Below are 21,804 nucleotides of genomic sequence, written 5' to 3' on the forward strand. Positions count from 1 at the left end.
CCCCTTCACTGATTTCCCAGGTCCTTAAAGCTGACTTGGATTCTGTAGCCTTCCCTCAAGTTTCCACTCTTGTTCAGTATATTGATGACCTTTTTCTTTGTCATCAAACTAGGCAGGGAGCTCTTGCAGACTTCCTCATTCTCCTAAATGCACTAGCTAAACAAGGCCGTAGAGCCTCCGGACCTAGACTTCAGTGGGTGCAAACAACTATGACCTACTGAAGACATGAGAGAGAGCACTCAAAACCCCACCCCAAGGAGCACCTGGCTGGCCCAGTCAGAGGAGCATCTGATTCTTGATTTCCGGGTCATGAGTTCAAGCCCCATGTTGGATGTAGTGATTACTTAAACTTTTTAAAAATCACCCCAAAATGCTTTGAGTCAATTTTGTCCACTCCTGGCCTTCAGAGGCACTAACCTTCTTTAAAGCCTTAAAATTAACATTGTCCATACCCCTAGCTCTTAGTTTACCTAATTTTGACAAACCTTTTAATCTGTACTGCCATCAAAATAACAAGATTGCTGCAGGTATTCTAGAACAATCTTTTGCCTCCCAGATACGTCCTATGACATATTTCTCATGCCAGTTAGATCTTGTGGCATTGTGTATACCCCCATGTTTGTATTGCAACAGCCGCAGCTGCCACCTTGACTGACAAGCCCAGTAGGCTTAACATTAGGCTCCCTCATTCACCTCTGTTTGCCATTCTGTGTCTGCCCTCTTAGAAGTTCATAAGACCTAGCATCTTTCTACATGTGACAACCGCTTATGAACAGGCTTCTTTGGCCAACCCTTTTATTATCTTATGTCATTGTAACATTTTTAAAGATTTTATTTTTGTAAGAAAAAATTTTAATGTAATCTCTACCCCTAATGTGGGGTTCAGACTCACAACCCTGAGATCAAGAGTCACGTGCTTTACTGACTGAGCCAGCCAGCTGCCCAACAAGTTTTTTTTTAAGGAGGCTCTATGCCCAACATGGGGCTTGAACTCAAGACCCCAAGATCAAGAGTCTCATGCTCTACCAACTGAGCCAGCCAAGTGGCCTCATTGTAACAGCTGAGGTATTTTACTACCCCTCCCTGATGATGGAGAGCCCCACTCCATTCCACGTCATTGCATTGCAACTGTAGAAATGATCTCAGAGCGACAAGAGGACCTCTTAGATACCCCTTTGGACAACCTAGATGTACTTCTGTTTTGTGATAGAACCTATACAAGAAATTTCCAGGGAAACATAATAACTGGTTATGTTATATTTTCCTCACATGAAGTACTTGAAGCATTTTTGCCCGCTGTAAAATCAGTCCAATCTGCCAAACTCACAGCTGTTACTAGAGCTTGCACATTGGCAAAAGGGAAAACTGCCATTATTTACACAGACTCCAGATAGACTTTTGGTGTCTGCCGTGCTATTGGCACAATTTGGAAGTCCCATGGATTCTTAACTTTTAACATATTCCTATTGCTAGTGGGCATATAATTGTTGCTCAATTACGCTATTCACCTCTCTTCTAAAATTACCATTGTTCACTATTCAGCCCGCACTAAGGAGACTAATATCATGTCATTAGGAACATTCATTAGCTGATAGAGCTAATAAATATGCCACTCCAAATGAACCCTCCCTCCATCCTTTCTCCACTCAGTATTTATTTTTTTATTATTATTTTTTTATTTTTTAAAGATTTTACCTAACTAACAAAATATCACTCTGCCTCTTCTTCTGGTCAGTTTATTTGATAGAGAGACAGTGAGAGAGGGAACACAAGCAGGGGGAGTGGGAGAGGAAAAAACAGGCTCCCCACGGAGCAGGGAGCCTGACATGGGGCTCGATCCCAGGACCCTGGGATCATGACCTGAGCTGAAGGCAGACGCCCAACAACTGAGCCGCCCAGGTGCTCCTCCACTCAATTTTTTTTTTTTAAGATTTTATTTATTTATTTGACAGAAACAGCCAGCGAGAGAGGGAACACAAGCAGGGGGAGTGGGAGAGGAAGAAGCAGGCTCCCAGTGGAGGAGCCTGACGTGGGGCTCGATCCCAGATCGCTGGTATCACGCCCTGAGCCGAAGGCAGACACTCAACAACTGTGCCACCCAGGCACCCCCTCCTCCACTCAATTTTTAAACCTGCTTTTGTCCCTGGCTGACATTATTAATTAATATTAATAGGCAAATGTCCCACAATCTAAAAAAAAACAAAACACAGATACAAAAGAGTGCCAAACAATTACCTGAGGGGTTATACATTGGGCCAAACATACTTCCTGTAGCCCCTTCTCCTTTGACCTTTTGGCTTGTGTTTATCTCCCACCAAATGAGACGTGTGCAGATGGGGGATAGTTAAGGAACTAAAAACAATTGGTTTTGCCCTGGTTTCCACAAAACTTGTGGCTAAATTATTTCCCAGTGCACCACTTACACATCTCACCAAATTTCTGGAAGAAATCAGTATAGCCATGCCTTGTTTTATTGCACTTCGCTTTATTGTACTTTGCAGATATCGCATTATTTTTACAAACTGAAAGTTTTTTTTTTAAGATTTTATTTATTTGACAGAGAGAGAAACAGCCAGTGAGAGAGAGAGAGAGAGAGAGAGAGAGAACGAACACAAACGGGGAGTGGGAGAGGAAGAGGCAGGCTCCTAGCAGAGGAACCTGATGTGGGGCTCGATCCCAGAACACCAGGATCATGCCCTGAGCCAAAGGCAGACGCTTAATGACTGAGCCACCCAGGCGCCGCTACAAACTGAAGGTTTGTGGCAGCCCTGTGTTGAGCAAGTCTATCTGCATCATTTTTCTTTCTTTTTTTTTTTTTAAGATTTTATTTATTTATTCGACAGAGATAGAGACAGCCAGCGGAGAGAGGGAACACAAGCAGGGGGAGTGGGAGAGGAAGAAGCAGGCTCATGGTGGAGGAGCCTGATGTGGGGCTCAATCCCATAACGCTGGGATCACGCCCTGAGCCGAAGGCAGGTGCTTAACCGCTGTGCCACCCAGGCGCCCCTGCATCATTTTTCTAACAGTATTTGCTTGCTTCCTGTCGCTGTGTCACATTTTGGTAATCCTCACAATGTTTCAAACTTTTTCATTATTATATTTGTTATGGTGATCTGTGATCAGTGATTACACCTTGCTGAAAGCTCAGATGATGGTTAGCATTTTTTAACAATAAAGTATTTTTTTAGCAATGAAATATTTTCAATTAAGTTATGTAGATTGCTTTTTTTAGACATAATGCTATTGCACGTTTAATAGAACTACAGTATAGCATGAACGTAACTTTTATATGCACTGGAAAACCAAAAAATTAATTTGACTTGCTCTTTTGTGATATATGCTTTATTTTGGGTGTCTGGAATTGAAACCACAATATCTCTGAGGTATGCCTGTGTACCTCAGGAAGTTCTCCTAGGTTCACACTGTCCTTTGTGGCACTCCAAATGGATTTTATAAATTTGCCTGTAGTTTTCAGCTTTTCTCATTGTTAGATTATTGTTTACATAATAAGTGGATGGACTGAATGCTATCTAATTAGATGAGTTGATGCCACACAGTAGTTAAGAAGTTAGCAACTGAGGTTATTCCTTGTTTTGGTATTCCTTTATGGGTAGAATCAGACCAAGGAACTCATTTTATAGCAGAGATTAACTACTTGCTATAAAGACTCAGGTACTAGTTAAAATTTCATACTCCCTATCATCCTCAGCCATTAGGGCAAGTAGAATATAAAAATCTAGATGTAAAAAGGACTTTAAGAAAGATATGTCAAGAAACTAGATTTAAATGGCCAGAAGCATTACCCTTGGCTCTTATAAAGATCTGGAATACTCTGACTAGGAGACATGGATTGACCCCTTTTGAAATAGTGTTTGGTTGTCCAGTGCCTACTGCAATCTCTAAACTTTCCATTCTTGGGTTAAGTGAGCATTATGAAAACTTAGAACAATTTGGTACTGCGACTAACTATATACAACACCTAACTAGTATACCTGAAGCATATCACCAACAGGTAATAGAGGCATAGCCTCCACCAACTGACAAGCCTTGCCATCCCTTTCATCCATGAGATTGGATGTACATCAAAGTCTTTAGAAGAAAACAAGTACTGTCATCTTGATGGGAAGGACCTTATAAAGTACAGCTACCTGTCATCAAAATAAAAGAAACATCCTCCTGGATTCACGCAAGCCACACCAAAATAGACCCAGAATATTTCTCTCAAGACAATTAGGAGACAATCTTACAGGTAACTTTAAATTAAGGGTTTCCAGGGTCAATTCCCAGGCCTCAGAAGTAGACAGCATCAAGAAGTAGGCCTTGGGGCTCAGTTGGTTAAGTGTCCAACTCTTGATCTCAGCTCAGATCTTGACCTCAGGATTGTGAGATCGAGCCCCACATTGGACTCCACACTCAGCAGGGAATCTGCTTTAAGATTCTCTCTGCCCCCACTCCGTGAGCTCTCTCTCTCAAATAAATAAATAGATCTTAAAAAAGTAGGCAGCCTTTCCTGTCATCACAGATCAAGAAACTTCTCTTTCACCTGTACCCCTCCACCCTTTAAGACTCGCTATACACACACACACACACACACACACACACACACACAAAATGCCACCTTCTCTCATTAATGAACACTTCATTTATTCATCATTTATTAGAAGGCTGACTGGAGAGTGCTTTTTTTTTAAGATTTTATTTGAGAGCGAGAGAATGAGAGAACGAGAGAGAGCATGAGAAGGGGTAGGGTCAGAGGGAGAAGCAGACTCCCTGCTGAGCAGGGAGCCCCATGTGGTACTCAATCCCTAGACTCCGGGATCATGACCTGAGTCACTTAACTGACTGAGCCATCCAGGTGCCCCTCAGGCATACCCTTATGTCAGTTTACCAAACCCTGATCATGTTAACTAATCAGTATGACTTTGATTATGTCTAGCATATACATAGTGCAAAAGAATCTGAATATTTTTCATTCCTATCACTGTGAATATGTGGTGGACTAAGTATGGAAGACGAATGTATGACAGGGTAAGGTATCCACGACTAATCTCTGCCTCTTCTTCTGTCAGTTATTTGGACCCAGGAAAACCTCTGTAGAAGTTCAAGGACCAGAGCACCTGGGAGGCTCAGTTGGTTAAGTGTCTGACTCTTGGTTTCATCTCGGGTATGATTTCTGGGTTGTGAGATCAAGTCCCACGTTAAGCTCCATGCTCAGCACAGGGTCTGCTTGGGATTCTTTCCCCCTCCTTCTCCTTCTCCCTACCCCTCTGCTCCTCCCTCTGCTCTGCTTGCACCCTCTCTCTCTCTCTTTCAAATAAATAAGTATAATCTTCAAAAAAAAAAAGTTCAAGGACTATTCCTTGCCCAGATAAACACAATAGGCAAAAAAGCTTCCCTTTGTATCAAAAAAGGATGTCACTGGACCTTTCCTGAATGATATAGGAGGACAGTATTACAATCAAACCCTGTGGTTTGATTCCACAAATGGTATCTTCAAACCTGTCAAGGAGATGGCACAACCTTCTACAGCACAGATGTTTGGCAAATCACCAAATGTGTTGGATGGTTCGCAAGCCATCTTTGTACAACTTGGGGTATCTTAGCTGCTCCCCTGACTAGACTGGCCAATATTCCAAACTATATATGGGTGGATCAAAAATCTAAACTCTTGGCCAGGTGACAAAACCAAGCTTTATAGCTGCCAAAGCCAGACTTCAGGCCTCCAATAGCAGGTATTTTGCAACCCGTTTTGTTCTTACAAACTGGCAGGAGTACATGGAAAGTAAAGATGTATGATGCTAACAGTACTAGTAGCAAAGATCATGGGATGACCCAGATCTGGAAAATTACAGATTCCACTCTGACCTTGTCTGTGAATCACTCTGGCCTTTTTATCTTATGTGGCAACAAAATTTATTACAGGGTTCCCACTTAAATGGTCAGGACCATGTGGACTCATACCTGGCTCCTTTGTCACCAGATACTCCATCTTAAATGCCAGCTGAATTGCAAACTTGGGCTCCTTTGTTTATAAGGCCATGCCACATAAACATGCTAGGCAAGAAGTCATGGGACCACACTTGTGTATTGACACTCCCAATTCATTTCAGTGTTAAGGACCTTATTCCCCAGTTTTATCATTCCCCAGTTTTATCATTTATGACTTGAAAAAGATGAGCTTAAATCTCTCCATGGTAATAGAACAAGAGTTCAATACCACTATGCAAACTTTGAAAATACTCCAGTCAGAAGGTAATAGCTTAGCCTCTGCAGTACTCCAAAATTGACGTGCTCTAGACACACTGACCCTCGACAAGGAGGAGCTTGTGCAGTCATTGGTGAAAAATGCTGCTTCTGTGTAAATGAGACAGGACAAATCGTGTCTAACTTATGTCTATTAAAAGAGAATATTAATACTTTCATTTCCAGCCCAATTCCTTTCTTTCCATGCCAGTAGTGCTCTTACAAACATGGTGAACCTTCCTAAAACCCACCTGACTTTCTTTAAGAAGTGTGGCAAGCACCAAACCCACAAAGTAATATGGTATAAGAAGAGCAAGGATTCTCTGTATGTCCAGGGAAAGCAGCAGCATGACAAGGAGAGTAGCTATGGTGGGCAGACTAAGCCAATTTTCTAGAAAAAAAGGCTAAAACTACAAAGAAGTTTGTGCTGAGGCTTGAATGGGTTGCACCCAACCGCAGATCTAACAGAATGTTGGCTAATAAGAGAGGCAAACATTTTGAACTGGCAGGAGATAGGAAGAGGAAAGGGCCATGTGGTACAGTTCTAAGCTTCGTATTCTGTTTTATTATGAAGGCAAATCTTCTTCTTCTTTTTTTTTTTTTTACAAGATTTTATTTATTAGTGTGCACATGTGCTTGTGAGGGGCCTAGGGGAAGAGAAGACCTGGAGGGAAAGGGACAAGCAGACTGCACTGAGTCAGATCATGACCTGAGCCAAAACCAAGAGTCAGATGTTTAACTGACTGAGCCACCCATGCACCCCTGCAAAAAATAAAATCTTGAGTTTATGGTCAAAAAAAGGGAGAGAAGGGGGTGCCTGCCTGGCTGGGTCAGTAGAGCATGGGACTCTTGGTCTCAGGGTTATAAATTTAACCCCCCCATGTTGGGGGTAGAGATTACTTAAAATTGTTAAAGTGCTAAAGGTTATGTGGACTTTACCTCAATAAAAAAAAATTTTTTTTTTTTTAGAGGAAGAGAAGATTAACACTTTCCATCAGATCCATCAGATAAATGAAGCACAGCCATTTTATTGGACTGATGTATTCCCAGGATTGAGACAGATTTAATGGGTTGTGGAGAATTGTGCTTCGATTTGTTCCTTTCTGTTTGTTCATCTTCACTCTGTTTTTTTCTCCCTTTGCAGATCTTACCACCCAGCTACTCATCTGATTCTTCTGTCCTTGGCCACCAGCGCGGCTTTTTTTTTTTTTTTAAGATTTATTTATTTATTTGACAGAGAGAGACAGCCAGAGAGAGAGGGAACACAAGCAGGGGGAGTAGGAGAGGAAGAAGCAGGCTCCCAGCTGAGGAGCCTGATGTGGGGCTCAATCCAGTAATGCCGGAATCACGCCCTAAGCTGAAGGCAGACGCTTAACGACTGAGCCAGCCAGGCGCCACAACCAGCGCGGCTTTTAATGTGTGCAAACTTTCGGGGAAGTTTCAGACAAGTCTCCCCAGAATGCATGCTGATTTTTTTGAGCTAAAGCCAATTAAGGCCCAAAAGTCAAGGTTTTTTTTTTGTTGTTGTTGTTTTGTTTGTTTTGTTTTGTTTTTTTACCTCCCCCCTCAGTGCTTAAAAGAATTTACATAAAGGGCCTGGTCTAGGAAGAGAGCTATCACCAGAAACAATTACAGAGATTAAGGACTAGGTGCGGGAAACTGGCAGGAATTTGGGTGGCCTGCTTGTTAGAATTCCCCCTGTCCCCCTTTGTCTCTGCATGGCATGGCAAACATTTGTTTACCGAACATTTGCTCTTCCCATCTTTCTGTGAATTGTTTTCCTTCCCTTCTTAGTTTAGAATGGCATATAAGCCTCAATTGCCTGCCTATGGTGAGCCTCTCGTTGACTCTGTGGGACTCCTATATGTACGTAAGTAATTAAATTTGTGTTTTTCCTCTTAATCTGTCGTATGTCAATTTAATTAATAGATCAGTCAAAAGAACCTCATAGGGTAAGGGAAAAATTTTCCTCCTCTACAACTATCTTCCCCTGGGCTAGCTGGATGCTTGACATTCAATTCTTAGCTTAAATGTCTGTCACTTCCTTGGATACCTGACTACCCAGTCTAAAGTCACTACCCAGTTACTCTTACACCACTCTATTCTAATATTCTTGCAGAGTACTTCTCACACACCCCCTCCTACACATGCTTACTCACTTTAACTACTGAAATGTAAGATCCATATCAATAGGGATCTTGTCTGTCTTGTTCATTGCTGTACAGCTCCTAGAAATGTTTCTGGTACCCAGGAGACATTTAAATGTAGGCCCTTAAATAAAAGTGAGTGAACAAAACTTTGAACAGCCACTCTGAGGGAAGGCCAGCACAATGGCAAATGTGCTAGGAAACAAATGCAGCAGTGTACTTGTCTTAACAAGTATGGGGCCAGATATTAGATGAGCTGTCTTTCTTCTGAGAATCAGATGAAATTGCCTTGAACTCCATCTCATGTGTATTTAGACAAATCTTCCCTACTCTCTCTCTCAGGAATTAGAAGGGAAGTTGTCAGCCTTGAGCTGATCATTGAAGCCTGTAAAGCAGATGCTACAAGAACAAAGTGTATAGAAAAAAGTAACAAATAGAGGAAAGATTTTGGGAGCTAGGCCACAATTGAGTTCAAAAGAAGGAACATGATTTTCAATGCATTAAGGGAAAACCCCGTGAAAAGCTTTGTTTCACAAGTAGGGGGAAAGAAATTTTAGGGGATAGGTTGGAGGAGTAAAAAATGTTAAGTGAGACTGATAGCTATTATCTTAGGTTAGAAGGAGGTAGGATTTAAGAATAAGTATTAATTGAGGCTATATTTTATGTTAATACTGAGGTTGGAGTCAAAAGGGCAGGGTTTGGCTCCTGTTTTATCACAAAGTGACCATAAGCCGCTGGGCAAATCAGTCTCTCTGAACATCAGTTTTTTCACCTACAATGTAGGAATACAAATAATCTACTAATTTCAGAGTGTTATGAAGGTTGCTGAAGGTATTTATGATTTATGTATGTTGCAAGCCCTTAATTTTGTACAATTATTAAAGCTGTCCCAAGTCAGAAATGAAGGAAACAGGTGGTAACAAGGCAGGTATACCACAAATTTCCAGAAGGGGAGTGGAGCCAAGGAATTTATTGAAAGGGATTGCAGACAAGAAAGAAAGGGTGGAATTATTGGCTGAAGTAAAAACCCAGTAACAGAAGTCCAGTCTCTTCTTTCAGGTGCCCATTCAAGTGCCAGTTATTGGTCTATTTTCCTTCTTCTTCTTCTTTTTTTTCTTTAAGATTTATTTAATTTAGAGAGCCAGCACAGGTAAGCAGAAGAAGGGGCAGAGAGGATAACCTCAAGCGGACTCCCCTTGGAGTGGGGAGCCCACCTCAGGGCTCATCCTATGACCCTCAGATCATGGGGGAGCTGAAATCAAGTCAGTCACTGACCTACTGAGCCACCCAAGCACCCCTGGTCTATTCTTTTTTTTTTTTTTAAAGATTTTATTTGGTTTTTTTTTTTTTTAATTTTTTATTTATTCGACAGAGATAGACAGCCAGCGAGAGAGGGAACACAAGCAGGGGAGTGGGAAAGGAAGAAGCAGGCTCACAGTAGAGGAGCCTGATGTGGGGCTCGATCCCATAACGCCGGGATCACGCCCTGAGCCGAAGGCAGACGCTTAACCGCTGTGCCACCCAGGCGCCCCACCCCTGGTCTATTCTTGAATCATCTGTCTTTTCTACTGGCCACTCTGCTCGCTTTATCACTACATTCAGTTCTCCCTTATCCTGAAACACTTTTCTTGAACTCTGCCATAATCTTACTTTCCTATTTTTCTCTCCCATCTCACCCACAACGGAGCTCTCTTCTGGGTCATTTTGGGTTGTTTTCACCCAAAATGTGCACTGTGCACCAAGGATGGTGAGTGAGATTGGCAATATTTGTCTTTGACACCCTCACCTGAATACTCCTACATATTTCCTGCCTAAAGGATCCCCGGTTGGCGGGATTTAATGATATCAGCCAGTGTGTGAAGGTGCCTTGCAAATAAGAGCGCTACTAAAGTGTGGTTCTGAACCATCATCCAATACGTGAGGAAACTGGGCGCTCCACAGTGGGCGGGCTCACTCGTCCGGTGTTACAGAGCTAGTTAAAAGCTGACTTCTGCAGCAGAACCGTTTTCCCAGGATAGGCATCTAGGTAATCGCTCACTGTCGCACAGGTGGGTTCTGAGGAAAGCTAAATTGCGCCAAATCTCGCGCCTCCGGGATTCGGGGGCGGGGCGGGGAACACGAAGTATCGCGAGATGACGGCGTTTTCCCGCGAAGTAGAAGCGCGCGTTTTTCCTGGCCGGGGTTTTAGTGAGGAGGCTGGGCAGGCAGTGACTGTGAGACTTCGGCCCGCGGCGTTGTAGACGCTGAGAGCCGAGGACCGGGTTCCGGAGTGTGTGCCCAGCCATGCCGGCGCAGCGGCCCGCGAGCAGCGGTGGTGAGTGAGGAGACCCTCCTTCAGGGCGGCGGCGTCCGGGCTGGGGGGGAGGGGGACAGCATGGAGGCTGCAGCCGAGATTGGTGGGTAGAGTGACTTCAGACAGAGACTGAGGAAAGGAGGGCAAGAGACTGTGGAGGGCGCCCGGAATTACACACATGTGCACGATATAGGAGATTTTACACAGGGGGGCTGCATTTTCGCGAGCATCCCGACTGGTCAGCTGGGGTCTTGGCCACTTGTTGACATGTTTTCAGAGGGCTGATGCTCGCGTCCCCGTGGGTTCTCAGTTTTTACCTCAGATGCATCCGGGGAGATTGTTTAATATGGGAGTTGAGTAACTGGTAATTTTTTTTTAAACTGCAGTTTAAAATACTCCTCTCTTAGGGTCCCTGACTCCAGATATGGTTGAACAACCGGAGCCTGCCGTGATTACCCAAGCCATGCTGGAGGAGGAAGAACAGCTTGAGGCTGCTGGACTTGAGAGGGAGCGGAAGATGATCGAAAAGGTAATTTAGGAATCAAGTTCATCCTCGTTGAAGCCGGTAGTAAGCTTCCTCGGAGGTTTGGTTTGTTCTTCGGGCCGCTTTTTTCATTATCTTTTAACGGGCTTTGTTTTTTGTCTTTTTATGTTTGCTCACGCTATCTTTGAGACACCTTTGCTCGTGCTTTGAATGACGCTTCTGTGAGATGTAGTTTTGGTCTGAGAGCATTTCAAGTTGCTTCTTTAGCTAGATTTTTCCAAAATCGGTAGTGAATTTCTTAGGTATTTTAGTGCCATTGACCACCTAAGTGATAAACTTGCTTTCTGTTTTCCTTTTGGTTTCTTGGACTAGTGCTAGGTGAGATTGTTTAGATAAAAATAGGGTGTACTTATTCGGTGATGAGTGGTTTTCTTTTACAGAGAATATATTTTGTAGATTACTGAAAGCAGTTTTTAACCACTTGAAAATTCAGTTCTTAAGTGTATTTCACTCCCATTAATAAAGCCCCACCTTGCTGCTTCATCATTGCGTGTGCAAGGAGTGATAGCCACTAGCATTTATGTGCTGCCTACTAAGTGATTTTCTTGTAATAATTTATTTAGCACTCCCAATATTGTGATGCTGTAGGTACTTTTGGGATCTTTTCATTTACATATGAATAAACGGGCAGTTGGGGGTCACACACCAGTGAACTTGAATTTGAACTCTCGCTGTCTAAAGCATTCTTGTCCTTAACTCTGTACCTTAGGAAATATACATTAATAATTAATTAACTCCATGCAATTACAAAACTACTTAAATTGGGAAATAATGCACTTCAGAGACAATTAATGAATCAGTTGGCTCCCTGCTATTTTATGTCAACAGAAATGGTTCTTTTTGCTAGCATTTTTAACACCTCATGAACACTATTGTAAATGTTGTACATGTATTTACTAATTAGATCCTCAACTAGACTATAAAGTACATAGTGCTTTTCATTATAACTATTAAACTTACTAGTTTAATTACTAGTATAAACTTATTTATATTAAAGCATTCTGTGAAGTAGGTTCTGTTTTCATTTTATAGATGAGAAAACTGAGGCATGTAGAGAATATGTGGGAGGGGGGAGTTCCACAGTTTTAAGTGATAGAGCCAAGACTGTATGTGATTCCAGAATTCACACTTTCTAAACACATGCTGTACTTTCACTCCAGTAATACTAGTTTTGTAATTATTCATCATCCATAGTTGACCATGATCAGTTACGGTAATGTTAAGAAATTTTAGTAGAATTGGAAAGTCGACCATGAAGCACCTTTTACCTTTCCTCATTGTATAAATTTTCCTAGTACTTTGTTTCACAGTATTATCATTACTTACTTCATTATCATTTTGTTTACTGAGAGGACATCACTTACTGTTTTGTTTTTGTTGGCTGTGCACCTAGCAGATAGGCAATCAGTATTTTGTTTATTGAATTTTAAATTGTGGACAAAGAATATTTTATAATATAATACATAGCATATATAAGATTATTTAAATAAAATAAATGTACTCACTAGCCATGTAACCAGATGATAATTATAAAGGATGAGTCCTGGGCTAAGTGTCCAGAATTGAATCAACTTCAGAGGTTGTAAGAATGATAAAGTCTTCCTTCATTTTGCGTAGTATATCTTCAGTTTTGTGACTCATGAAGATTGTTGGGTAAGAAAGTACTGTTTGAAGAAAGATTATGAGGTACAATAAGAATACATTTCCAGAATGCGTTAATTCAAGAGTTGAAACATTGTCACATTTTCCTTTTAAAAGATTTTATTTTTAAGTAATCTTTACACTCAACGTGGGGCTCGAACTTAACGACCCTGAGATCAAGGGTCACATGTTCCACCGGCTAAGCCAGCCAGGTGCCCCCATTTCCACATTTTAGAAAGATCTCTCAAAATTTATAGTACCATAAGTATTTGCTGATAAAACTAGGAATCAAAATGACTTATACTTCAAGTGAAATATTTAAGCTTTTGAACAAACGTTTTGCAATCAGTCCAAAAATTTTTTGGAATTATTGTTGAGGGATAGGTATGGTAAAGCTAGCTTTTCTTTAGCAGTTATTCATCATAGAACTTAAAATAGCAATTTTTAATTCATTTTCAGTCCTTCCATGAATTAATTGTATAGCTCTCTTCAGTTCTTACACTAAAACCGGGGTGTGATTTTCCAAAAAGCTGGTAGTATTATGGTCTGTCATTATTATTTTGCTTTTTTGTGTATAGGTATTGAAAGAATTTGATTAATTTTTGCACTTTTCACTTATAAGTTATTCCATGGGGAAAATTCTAAGAATTAGTCTCTCCCTACAGGTCTTTAGAGGCCAAAAAATTCACTCTACAAAATAAAGATTCCTTTTCTTTCGGGAGAATACAGTATTTATGGGCATACATTTAGAAGTTCTTAAGAGCTTGCTTAAGATTCTTAATGAGAAGCATTTACTTTGCTTCAGGAGAGTATAAGGTTTGTAAAGAGTAGAGAATGGCTTTGATATTGATTTGCTACAGTTATTTTCTTTGGTTTTTCACCTGCATTTCCTTTTGAAAGAAGTCATTGTTCGTCTAGAAGACTTAAGAGTAGCATTAATGTGTATATATAGTGGGGGAGGGGAAAGGTAAGGTTACGAAGTGTTAGGTAAAAGGAAAATAGTTCATACTGTGTAGGGTGAAGGGTAACCCCCCCCCCCCCCCCCAAATCTGGTGTTGGTGGTGGGAGAGATAATGAGGTAGAAAGTGGGGAATTTATGCCTCGATATCCATTGGCATACTCTTTACCTCTAGTTACCAAAAGATTCTCCTTGCTAGGCACTCAGTGCTTTCCACAGAGCTACAGTTTACCTTAATATAACAAAATTGTTAAGAAACAGTAATGGTAGATAAGGCTTATTACAAAATTATTTTGAAATACAGAAGGTTGGTATTAAAGGTTAATAATTGATTTAGTTTCTTAATTATATTACCTACAAATTAGTGTAACATACTATCTTTAATCTTTAATTACTTGAAAAAAAATTATCCTGAACAGGATTTAAGGAAGCAGATATATCTAAATTAAGCCCAGAATATTTTAACTAAAATTTAAAACAAATTTTAGAAGTTAGGATTTTTTCAGGGGCACCTGGCTGGCTCAGTTGGTGGAACATGTGACTCTTGATCTCAGGTTTGTGAGTTCGAGTCCTGTGTTGGGTTTGAAAATTACTTAAAAATAAAATCTTTACCAGAAAAATTGTTTTTTCACACTCTAAGCAATTTCATCTTTCAGTTTATAATATCTATTTCATTCATTGACTTTTGTAATCACAGTAACATATTGATAACGGTAAAAGAAATGCTGTACTGAAAGAACTGAAAACAGTTTTCTAAGATGTCAACAGTTTATCTGCATGGATAGTATTGTTTTATGGGTATTTTTTAAATATTTAATTTTTCTAAAATGACAGTGTAGTTTTGTTTTGTTTTTTGGTTTCTGAAGTAATCTCTAGGCCCAGGTGGGGCTCGAACTCATAACCCTGAGATCAAGTGTTGCATGCTCTATCAACTGAGCCAGCCAGGCATTTGGACAATATAGCTTTATAATTCTAAGAATAGTTGTTCTAGTTCCTAGCCAATTAAATTATTTTTTAATTCTAATGTTCTTTCAAGTAAAACTGGTGTGTAAAAATTTTCTGAATTTTTTGATTGTTTAAAAACTTAAATCTACTTGAATTAAATTACTTTCTAATGTTAATTTTATGTATTTCAAAAATGGACCCTCAGTTCAGTGGATGCCAGTAAACATGTCCAGTGTCTGAAATTTTAATAGTTTGGTATCCAGGCTGCATCATACCACATGGCATGTTGAACCCAGGAATCCTATTTTTCAGCCATATGTTCTAGTTTTGGGTTTGGAAAATAAACCATTGTTAGTAAAGTTAATACTAGAAAAATCTGTTTTGCCCCATTAATTACTAGAAATATATTAAACTCAAAGAGCATTTATGTAGCCATTTTTTTTACATCTTATGTAAAACATCACATGTCAAAAAACTTAATGATGGAAATTTTCTTTTTGGATAGGCTCGCATGTCTTGGGATAGAGAATCTGTGGACATTCGGTACCGTAGACTTCAACATTTGCTTGAAAAAAGCAATATCTACTCCAAATTTTTATTGACTAAAATGGAACAGCAACAACTAGAGGTATGTGCATGTAATTGATTATAACTAGTAGCATAAATTTTTTTTTAAAGATTTTATTTATTTATTTGACAGAGGCAGCGAGAGAGAGAGAGAGCGAGCGCTCGCGCAAGTAAGCGCACAAGCAGGGGGAGCAGCAGAGGGAAAGGGAGAGGGAGAAGCAGGCTCTCCACCGAGCAGGAAGCCCGATGTGGGGCTCCATCCCAGGATTCTGGGATCATGACCTGAGTTGAAGGCAGATGCTAACGACTGAGCCCCCCAGGTGCCCCAGTAGCTTAAGTTTAAAAAAAAAAAAAACAAACCACTTTATTGAGATATAAGTCACATGCAGTAAGCTGCACACATTTTAAGTTTATTGTGATGAGTTTTGACCAGTGTATAGACCTTTGTAACCACCAGAACAATGAAGATGAAGAGCATTTCCATCACCCCAAGAAGTTTTCTTATCTCAATGATCCCCATGCCTGGCCCCCAGACCACTGATTTCTGTTTTCTGTCACATTAGATTGTTATTGCTTTTTCTAGAATATTATATAAGTGGAACCACGTGGTAAGCATTTTATTGTTCTTGCCTCTTTAGCTCAGCATATTGAGATTCACTTGTGTTTATTCAGTAGGCCGTTCTCTTTATTCTTGAGAAGCATTCCACTGTATGAATATCCCTGTTTATTTTTCTGATTTTTATCCTGTCTAGATAGTTTTTGGATGCTGGAAATTGTGAACTTTATGTTGCTTAGTCTTTTTTTGAAATTGCTTTATTGAGATATAATTGATATACAAAACACATGTATAGTGTACAATTTTACATGTTTTGATATGTATACACCCATGAAGCCACCACAATCAAGATAATGAACATAATCATCAACTCAAAAGATTGTCCTCCTTTTTTTTAAATTGAGCTGTAATTGACATAAAACATTAGTTTCAGGTTATGATTCAATATTTGTATATATTGTGAAATAATCACCACAGTTAAGTCTAGTTAACATCTATTACTATACATAGTTAAAAATTTTTGGGCTGCCTTGGTGGCCCAGATGGTTAAGCGTCTGCCTTTGGCTCAGGTCGTGATCTCAGGGTCCTGGGATCGAGCCCCCGCTTCGAGTTCCCTGCTCAGCAGGGAGTCTGCTTCTCCCTCTCCCTCTACTGTTCCCCCTGTTCCCCCTGCTTGTGCTTTCTCGCTCTCTCTGTCAAGTAAATAAATAAAATCTTTTAAAATTTTTTTTATTTTTCTTAAGAAATTTTAAGCTTTACTCTCAGCAACATTTAAATATGCAATAGAGTATTGCTAACTATAGTCACTGTGCTGTATAGTACATACCCCTGACTTACTTAATTTATAAATGGATATTTGTACCTTTTGACCTGTCATTCATTCCCACCACCAGCAATTATCAGTCTTTTCGCTGTATCTATGAGCTTGGGGTGTTTTGTTTTGTTTTAAGATTGCACAAGTTAGATTATATGGTATTTGTCTTTCTAAGTCTGACTCATTAGTTAGCATAATGCCCGCAAGGTCCATTCATATTATTTCAAATGGCAAGGTTCCGTTCTTTTTTATGACTGAATCCCTTTTTAAATTTTTTCCCATCCTTTAGTTCTTGTCTTCCTCACCAAATAGTTACTGATCTGCTTTCCGTTATTATAGATTCATTTGCATTTTCTTTTGGTGATATATTCCTTTAGCTTTTATATTTCCAGAAAAGTTTTAATTTGTTTTTATTTTTGAAAGATATTTTTATTGAATAAAGGATTTATTTTTCTTCAGTGCTTCCTTTCTCCTGCCCAGGTGTCCGCAACCCTATGATGTTTTACTGTTTTCTAGTTTGCATTGATTGTGACAAAACCAAAATCTTTAAGATTTTACTTATTTGAGAGAGAGCATGAGGGGGAGGGGGAGAGGGAGAGGGAGAATTAGGCTCCCTGCTGAGCAGGGACCTATGTGGGACTCTATCCCAGCATCAAGACCTGAGCCAAAGGCAGATGCTTAACCAACTGAGCCACACAGTTGCCCCGACAAACTCAAAGTCTGAATTATGGTCCACAAGACTATAAGCAGTCTAGCTGTCTCCTTCAACCCTATCACCTTTCCAGACTCCATTTCAGGTGTATTTTCTGCCTTTGGGCCTTTGCACTGGCTGTTCTGTGCTTGGGACCATCTTCTCGGAGATACCTGCATAGCTTATACTTCATCACCTTCAAGCCCTGGCTTAAATGTTTTCCTGATGAAGCCTGCCCTAACAATCTTAAATGAAATTGCTGTCTAACACCTTTTCCACCCTCACACTCCTGACCCCCTTTACCTTGTTCTGTTCTTCCCATTGTACTTCCTATAAGATACTATATCATTTATTTATTGCCCAGTAGAACATATGAAGATTTAAAAACTTGTGCAAATTTCAAGGCTCTGGTAATGCCCTGTGTCCCCATCATTCACATTTCACAATTATCAATCAAGATTTTGCTTTTGATAATATTTTTTCCCATGTTGATAAGCCTTTGTATGGTAAAATGAAACACAGATATAGGAAAGTAAAACAAATACACTTAATGAGTTATTATTATAAGGCATATATCTTTTTTTTTAAAGATTTTATTATTTATTTGACAGAGAGGGCACATAAGCAGAGATGAGGAGCGGAGGGGGAGGGAGAAGCAGACTCTCCACTGAGCAGGGAGCTTGATGTGGGGCTCCATCCCAGGACCCTGGGATCTTGACCTGAGCCGAAGGCAAGCACTTAACTCACTGAGCCACGCAGGTGCCCAAGGCATATATCTTTTAACCACCTTATGGGAATGATTTGAATTCCTTTTTATCTGTCTTTTAAAGCTTTGTTAGGGTGATATGGAACAGCTTTTATTAGTCTTCTAGTAACTCGGCTCCTCTTCTGAGCACTCTTTTTGTTACTTTGCCTGATGCATACAAACTGTTCCTGATCCACTGTAAGCACAAGGGTTATGCCACTTACTATTTTCTAGTGGCCTTGGCTTTTTTACACTCATGTCACCAATCAGTTCTCAGCCTTAAGTCTCGACTACGTATTGTGAGAGCTTTCCTTGTGTACCTGACCCTGGGTATGCTAGCTGCTCTTAAGTTTTATACTCTTGTCTCTTCAACCCAGGGAGGCTGTTGAGCTGTTAAGATTCTCCCTCCATTATTTGAACTTGGAAATTGCCTTCAGGCAGTAAACTACACAATCAAGATTCTTCTCATTTTTTCCCTTTGTCACTGTTCACTCTCCTTTGCTGCATATTGTCTGAAAACTACTGTTTAATATATTTATCTGGATATCAGTTGCTTAAGGCAAGAGGGTAAGTCTGTTCCCTGTTGCTCCATAAAGGCTTGAAATTCAAGTTCGCCCTTGTTTTTAAATCTTTATATAGTTCTTCATTGTGTACTTGTTATTTGAGATGTGTGTTTTTATACTTTGCATTTTCCACTTGTAACACTAAGAAAAAATTATCTTACAGGAACAGAAGAAGAAAGAGAAATTGGAGAGAAAAAAGGAATCTTTAAAGGTTACTAAGGTAATATATTGTAAGCTAGAAAATCCTGTATGTTACCTTAAATATTGAGGAAATTCTTCTGTAGTTAATTTTATAGATCATCTACTTAATTTTAACCACCTTTCTCTGAAAACCTATCTTTGTTATAAGCTGCACAGAAACATGTAAAATCTGTTTCTCGGTATTTTTAGGTATGGAAGAAATCCTAATAACCCTTTCAGTTTCTTATTCTGTTTTTCATAATGGCAAACATTCACTTTTATAAGTGGCCAGCTCTTTTGGTGCTCATAATGATTATTTTTCCCCTTGATGCCTGCAACCTCATCATGTCAGCATGGACCCGTAATAATTTAAATTTGTATCTTATGCATAGCTGCAGCAGTGGGGCCAAAATGGAGCAGATTAAGTATATCTGCTAATAACATTTCAGATAATAGAGCATTCATTTAGGGATAGCCTGAAGTTTAGTTGTGATCTTTTGGGGTAAATTTATTTTAACATGAGGCTGTTTAATGCCATGGTGTTGGGAATTGTATAAAGAACAGTTGTACTAGTGAAAAGAGAGGCAACATTTAGAGTACTTACTGTATGTCATGTATTCTAAGCTTTACATTTATTTTTTATTTTTTTAAGTAAGCTCTGCCCCTAGCATGGGGCTGGAACTCAAGACCCTGAGATCAAGAGTCACATGTTCCACTGACTGAGCTAGCCAGGTTCCTCTACATTTTTTTTTTTTTTTAATTTCAAAACATCTCTTAGGTAGAGGTAATGTTCTTGTCCCCATTTTACATATAAAGAAGCTGATGTGAAGAGATAAAGTGTGATCCATCCTCATGATTCATAGATTCCATATTTGCTTGTTAACCTACTTGCTAACATTTATTTGTAACTCTAGAATCAATACTTGGGTTTTCACGGTCACTCACAGACATCCGGCTGTGCAGAATGGCAAAAAATTTGAGCCTTCGACACACACATTCGCAACCAAGGTTAAACAAAGTGGTGTTCTGCCTTACTTAAGCTGTTACAGTGTAAACAAACGTTCTTTTCATGGTCGGTTTAATATCATGATTTTTGCATTTTTGTGGGTTTTGTTGATTTTGCTGTTAAAATGATAGCCCTTGGCCATATTGTGCTAAAGTGCCATCTAGTGTTTCTAATGCAAGAAGGCTGTGATGTGCCTTATGAAAGAAATATGTGTTAGCTAAGCTTCCTTCACGCATGGGTTATAGTGCTGTTGACTCTGAGTTCAGTGTTAACATATATATTAAGTAAGATGTCCTTAAACAGCAACACGTATAAAATGGGATTGTCTTCATCAGTTGATGAAATTGTGTTTCTCCTAGAAGCAGTGATTCAGTGTTTACTAATCCAGTATTTGTAGTTAGAATTCCTGTTATAGAACAGAATGAGAATTGACTATAACTTGCTGAAAGTCACATATTCAGTAAATAATAATGCTGGAGTTTCCGACTTCACACTTCTTTACTAACTTGACTTTATTAGGTAATACCAAAATGCCAATAAGGGTACCTTTAAGTCCACTTGGTTTTAGTGTGGTTAGTGGTGATGTTTAAGTACAAGTAGATAATTTTTTTTTTAAAGATTTTATTTATTTATTCGGCAGAGATAGAGACAGCCAGCGAGAGAGGGAACACAAGCAGGGGGAGTGGGAGAGGAAGAAGCAGGCTCATAGCTGAAGAGCCAGATGTGGGGCTTGATCCCACAACGCCAGGATCACGCCCTGAGCCGAAGGCAGACACCTAACCGCTGTGCCACCCAGGCGCCCCAACAAGTAGATATACAACAAAAGCAGTTACTGAAAACTGATAATATTTGACTCTGTTGTTAATTCCAGGGACTTATTTTGGGTTTTTGAAGAATATATACTTTTTTTTTTAAGATTTTTTTTTTAATTTATTTATTTGACAGAGATAGAGACAGCTAGCGAGAGAGGGAACACAAGCAGGGGGAGTGGGAGAGGAAGAAGCAGGCTCATAGCTGAAGAGCCAGATGTGGGGCTTGATCCCACAACGCCAGGATCACGCCCTGAGCCGAAGGCAGACACCTAACCGCTGTGCCACCCAGGCGCCCCTGGAAGAATATATACTTTTAAGATAATTTTACTTGCTTAATCATTTACTCCCAATTCTTCAACCTGTAGGTTTAATCTGTTGTTTACTTTTGCCCACTAATTTTTTTACCAGGGTTTGTTTTTGTTTTTTTTTTTTCCCCTCTGCTGTATTCTAAAGGTGCCAACCATTAAGTTCTGCCTATTCCATCTCACCAGTCCCTTTTGGTATTTTATATTTTTAATCCTCTGACTTTTTAACTTTATTTTAAAATTTATCTTCTTGGGGTACCTGGCTGGTTCAGTTAGTTGGTAACATGACTCTTGATATCAGGTTGTGAGCTTGAGCCCCATGTGTGGTGTGGGGTTTGTGTAAAAAAAAAATAAAATTTACCTTTGTTATATTGATTTCTTTTTTTTTTTTAATGATTTTTTATTATATTATGTTAGTCACCTTACAATACATCCCCGGATTGCGATGTAAAGTTCGATGCTCCATTAGTTGCGTATAACACGCAGTGTACCATGCAATACGTGCCCTCCTTACCACCCATCACCAGTCTATCCCATTCCCCCACCCCCCACCCCTCTGAAGTCCTCAGTTTGTTTCTCATAGTCCATAGTCTCTCATGTTTCATTCCCCCTTCTGATTACCCCCCTTTCTTTCTCCCTTTCTTCCCCTACCGATCATCCTAGTTCTTATGTTCCATGGATGAGAGAAATCATATGATAATTGTCTTTCTGAGATTGANGAGATTGACTTATTTTACTTAGCATTATCTCCTCCAGTGCCGTCCATGTTGCAGCAAATGTTGAGAATTCGTTCT

At 39.8% G+C, this 21,804-nt stretch overlaps 1 protein-coding gene and 1 pseudogene across 1 annotated transcript in view; both read left to right on the forward strand.

The window, feature by feature from the left end:
• The first annotated feature begins 6,470 nt into the window (after positions 1-6,470).
• On the forward strand, positions 6,471-6,829 carry LOC100483247 (annotated as a pseudogene).
• A 3,690-nt stretch (positions 6,830-10,519) lies between these two features.
• The window catches only part of HELLS (helicase, lymphoid specific), a 36,943-nt gene continuing 25,658 nt past the window's right edge, over positions 10,520-21,804 (forward strand). The window contains exons 1-4 of the mRNA XM_002916091.4: positions 10,520-10,704; positions 11,091-11,212; positions 15,277-15,399; positions 18,871-18,927. Of these exons, the coding sequence (XP_002916137.2) occupies positions 10,674-10,704; positions 11,091-11,212; positions 15,277-15,399; positions 18,871-18,927 (333 nt within the window). The 5' untranslated portion in view covers positions 10,520-10,673. The remainder of the gene's footprint in view (positions 10,705-11,090; positions 11,213-15,276; positions 15,400-18,870; positions 18,928-21,804) is intronic.

Source organism: Ailuropoda melanoleuca, chromosome 6, assembly GCF_002007445.2.
Source record: "Ailuropoda melanoleuca isolate Jingjing chromosome 6, ASM200744v2, whole genome shotgun sequence".
Taxonomy (NCBI): domain Eukaryota; kingdom Metazoa; phylum Chordata; class Mammalia; order Carnivora; family Ursidae; genus Ailuropoda; species Ailuropoda melanoleuca.